General features: G+C 39.5%; 1 protein-coding gene across 2 annotated transcripts in view; it reads right to left on the reverse strand.

The window, feature by feature from the left end:
* Positions 1 to 736: 736 nt before the first annotated feature.
* The window catches only part of LOC119317378 (protein SIEL-like), a 9,940-nt gene continuing 6,362 nt past the window's right edge, over positions 737 to 4,314 (reverse strand). For both annotated transcript variants that reach the window (XM_037591824.1, XM_037591826.1), the window contains 2 exons: positions 2,188 to 2,636; positions 737 to 2,092 (listed from right to left, as the gene is read on the reverse strand). In XM_037591824.1, the coding sequence (XP_037447721.1) occupies positions 1,165 to 2,092; positions 2,188 to 2,636 (1,377 nt within the window). In that variant the 3' untranslated portion in view covers positions 737 to 1,164. The remainder of the gene's footprint in view (positions 2,093 to 2,187; positions 2,637 to 4,314) is intronic.

The following is a 4,314-nucleotide window of genomic DNA, read 5'->3' on the forward strand; positions in this document are numbered from 1 at the left end:
AGTAATCCGCTAGGATGTATTAAGGGTGGAATGCGTAGTAAGACGTGTTGTAAATAACCGTAGATTGGGGTATCTTACCCTCTCCTTCTCTTAATATAAGATACGCACACTCGTGCGTATTCGAGAAAAAAGATCGAGAGGAGAAAGAGAAAGGAAGAGTATGATCAGCTGATCGCTTCGCTAAGGCCGCGACCACGCACATGTTCAGTTCGCAGCTTTACCCTGCGATGTAATCAGAGGTTTCGTGTACCAAGGGAATCAAATTTTTTTAGTTCATCCTGTCCTACTAAACTTTTGTGCATGGTAATCTTAGCTTTGTCTTGGATATTTTTCACCCTTTCTCCTCGATCGTGCGCATGGATATTTTCACAAACCAACTCTTTTTTAGGTCAATAACAAAAAAAAGAATCAACTAAGGATTCAGTGGAAATGAATGAATCAACATGGAGTAGATGAAAGCCGGTTATACGAGATCGCGAGTGCAGTTGCTGGGCATGTATATGTAATTGTATAAGAAGAAAAGAAGTCACAGCGAACGCAAGAAGACACCAGCAGTACTTTCGACAAACGTAAACCCACAGCAAACAAGCCGCTGTCATGCGGCACAGCGTATGGTAAGTCCAAAGTTACACTAACGGGGAACCTGTCCCAGGCGCAGAAGCGCAGAACACACAAATCATACGTGCACAAGGTTAACATTGGCCTCTGCAGCCTCTAATTCAGTAGCCTCATAAAATTCACAGAATTTTCAATTCTTTAGTCATATGCCAAACCCTTACATATACATACGCCGCGAAGTAAACATACCCTAGCAACAGCAACACATCTTAGTGGTCGGGTAACTGCTTTGTTCCTGCTTACTGCTACCAAAATATCAGCGCAGCCAAATTCTTTACCCAGAGTTCTTGCTAGTACTATATCGGCTATGAGATAACGTTTCTTCTGGTCACATGCCATAGAAAAATTCTCCATTCTTAAAGAAAACAACTAATCAGAGTTTGATCTGATACTACAGTGAAACAACTAATCATATGAAACTCCTCATTAGTCACTACTGGTATTTTAACTGCCTTCGCATATTACTTGATCACAGTTGATGTTAGAACACAATGGTGCAGTCGATCAAAGGGGGCATGCTGAAGAACTTGGTGCAAATGACCACTATCATTTCGACCATTGCCTTTGCTCGGTATCAGCACTAACAAAGTAGACATCCAATTCATCACATAGTTGCACTACACAATCTCTTGGCCCTCCATGTCCTTCCTGGTGAGTGCCGATACTTCCAAATGGGCATTCAATTACCAAGCATGCCCTCAGAACAAATGAACATGCCATTGGGGTAGCATAGAAAGGAATGACTCTGGAGCAGCTCTTCATCTTATCATTGCCCTCAAAACAAGACAAGTCTAAGAAGACATGTTGGACGGACTGACCAGCAACCATGTGGAGCCATATTCTATCATGACTAGAGGTATTGCACAGAGACATGTCAAACGCCACGCCCACGGGTAATCCATAAACATATGATAACGGATTTTCAGAATCTGTATCCCGGACTTGCAGCACAGCAGTTGTAGCATTAAGCATTTCAAAATCTCTTGCTGGTTTTAGATCAAAGATTTCAAGAAAGGTGCAAATGTTGACAATAGGAGTGCCGTTGATAAAGTTATCATCAAACACTTTCTTAACTTCTTTGCTGAAGTCGGAAAGCTCATAGGATCCATCGGCACACAGACCATCAATGTGATTAATTATCCAATGCAACTTATCTAGCACTAATATTGAACATGTTCCAAACTCGGACAGTCTACATAAAATAGCTAACAAAGCAAACTCCAAAACTTGAACCTCCAGTTCTCTATTCAATCCAGCATAACAACATTTCATCCTTCTCACAGATGTATCCAACTTCTCAAGCAAAATATCAAGTGATGTGGGGCCAAAAGCATGAGAATCATCCAACTGAATGAACCACCATATTTCAACAATGAGCTGTACTGCATCAAGATAGTCGCATACAAAGCTCAACACCGCACTAGTTGATCCAGAAGAATTTACAGCTAAGCTATTGACTTCTTCTTTGCATGTTCTACAATAAAGACAATCAAAAGAAGTTGAAGTAATCACAAACAATAGCATGAAAGATTGGTTGCATGGGAAAGAACGGAATATAGTAAGTCATACCTCAGAGTACTTTGAACTTCTCCTATACTGCACGGCTTTATCATAACCCAGGCTCCTTTAACTGTTTCTAATATGATCCTTGTCGATTGCTTTATCACGACTTCATCTAAGTACTTGGTTGTTTTTCCAGTCGTTTCTACCTGTGCATGAGTTCCTCCCACAGTTTCAACACTGAAACATTCATAATCTCCACCTTCTGCAGACACTAACTTCTTTTCCCAAAACTGCATTCCAGCTTGACGATACAAATAGGATAAGAGTGAATCCTGTTCATCTTCGGCTAGTGCACACGAGATCATCCCAAATAGGGGAATTGCATGTGAAAATATAACTGTGGGTATATCCAGTTTTTTGTCTTTATCATCATAAGCAGCCGAGACAGAAACCATTAACAATGCTTTGATTCTAGGTTTATCCAAGATCAGCTCTCCATCAGATGCCATATTGATCTATGTCATAGATAATATAGCATTAAGGGATATAACAAAACTTCATAAAAAATCCAAAAGAAATGCTACTATACTCAATGTAGCAAATGAAGATATTACTCTACCTACGCATAAAAACAAGTCCGAAGTCCTTGTATGTTAAGAATAACAAAAGGCTAAAGTGAGAAAATATGGTTGGTCAGTGGAATTAATATTCAAATTCTTTTCACCACATTGTTTGCTTATGCTCATTCCTTAAACAGTTGGGCCTAAGGAGGATAAGCTGGAACTTAAATAAAGCTGATTTTAATATGTTAAAAGTTATTTGCAAACCAAGTGTGTGTGCATGGCTGCTAGGTGTCCTTTTTTGCTATTGGATCTAAAGAGAAGTGAGACTGTACCTCACATACTGAACACACCATCTCAGGTCATAATACCCCTAAGCGTGTTTGGTTGGGGGTAATTAGAGCTAAGGAATGGGAATTGAAGGGGTACGAGACTTCAAATCAATTGTTTGGTTAGGGGGATTGGGAGTTCATAAGGGAATAGTCATGGGACTTGAGACTCCAACTTCCACCGTTTTATTAACAGGGGAGGGGGTGGGAGTTGGAAGGGAATTGTTTTAGTGAGTCAATCTTAACCCTTCATCATAACTTGCGTTAATTTCCCTTGTCTATTCCCTTGTCAATTCCCACGAACCAAACACGAGAATACAGTTTCTCCTCAAACTCTCACACATAATTTCCATCATGCGCCAAACAGGGGATTGGGAATAAAACGACTCATCCCATGTCTAATCTCAATACAACTCCCTACACTAAACTCTCATTCCCCTTCCCAAATTTTGCCAGAAATTATTCAATGATAATGCAGTTGAGAAAGACACATAATGTTAATCTGCAAACTGCTGTCAGCATTTCTTTGAATCAGTAAGATCCCTAAACTAGTAGCGTTGTGATGCATCCTCTGTTCATCTGATTTGGCTCGCACTTCACATTGATTTGGGGCAGTTTGAGCACAGAATAATATAGGTATGTTCCTCACTGACAACCCTGCCTATTGTTTTAATAGATTGTAGGCAATGTGATATCTAGACAGACAAACCATTATGATGTGCAAAGGTGTATGAGGCTATGAGCAAGCAGCGGTGTGTTTCTCCTTACAAGTAGGTTCTGTTTTAGGCTTTTATTGCATAATAGATATGGTTTTGTGATCTATGGTCTTAATTACAAAAGCATGCTAGCATATGGAAGAATGGATATTCTATTTGTTGCTCTTACTGATTTGGCTACAAAGAGGAGATCATCTGGAGTGTATCTATCTGCTGTGGACTCAGACACTATCATTATCACCCTACTAACAGATTACCATTTATAGATGATGCTCTATCGGTGATTTTGACTTTTCAAAGGAGTTTCCCTACAAACTCAGTGATTACGTGGCATACATATGCAACTTCTGTTCTGATAGAACTATTTCTCATTTCTCATCTTGGTTGAACTTCGTGGAATTTTGCAAAATTTACTTACTGAGTTAGATTGCCCATATCAAGCAAGTTACAGTAATTTATTTGAATTTTTTTTACCAATGCTCCATTCTTATAGTATACTAAGATATGCATAGATACTTTTTTCACACACCTTGTGTCCGGTTTATGATATTTGTACTCCACAGAGAAATCTGCATGTCCACGCTTGAT

Source organism: Triticum dicoccoides, chromosome 6A, assembly GCF_002162155.2.
Source record: "Triticum dicoccoides isolate Atlit2015 ecotype Zavitan chromosome 6A, WEW_v2.0, whole genome shotgun sequence".
NCBI lineage: Eukaryota > Viridiplantae > Streptophyta > Magnoliopsida > Poales > Poaceae > Triticum > Triticum dicoccoides.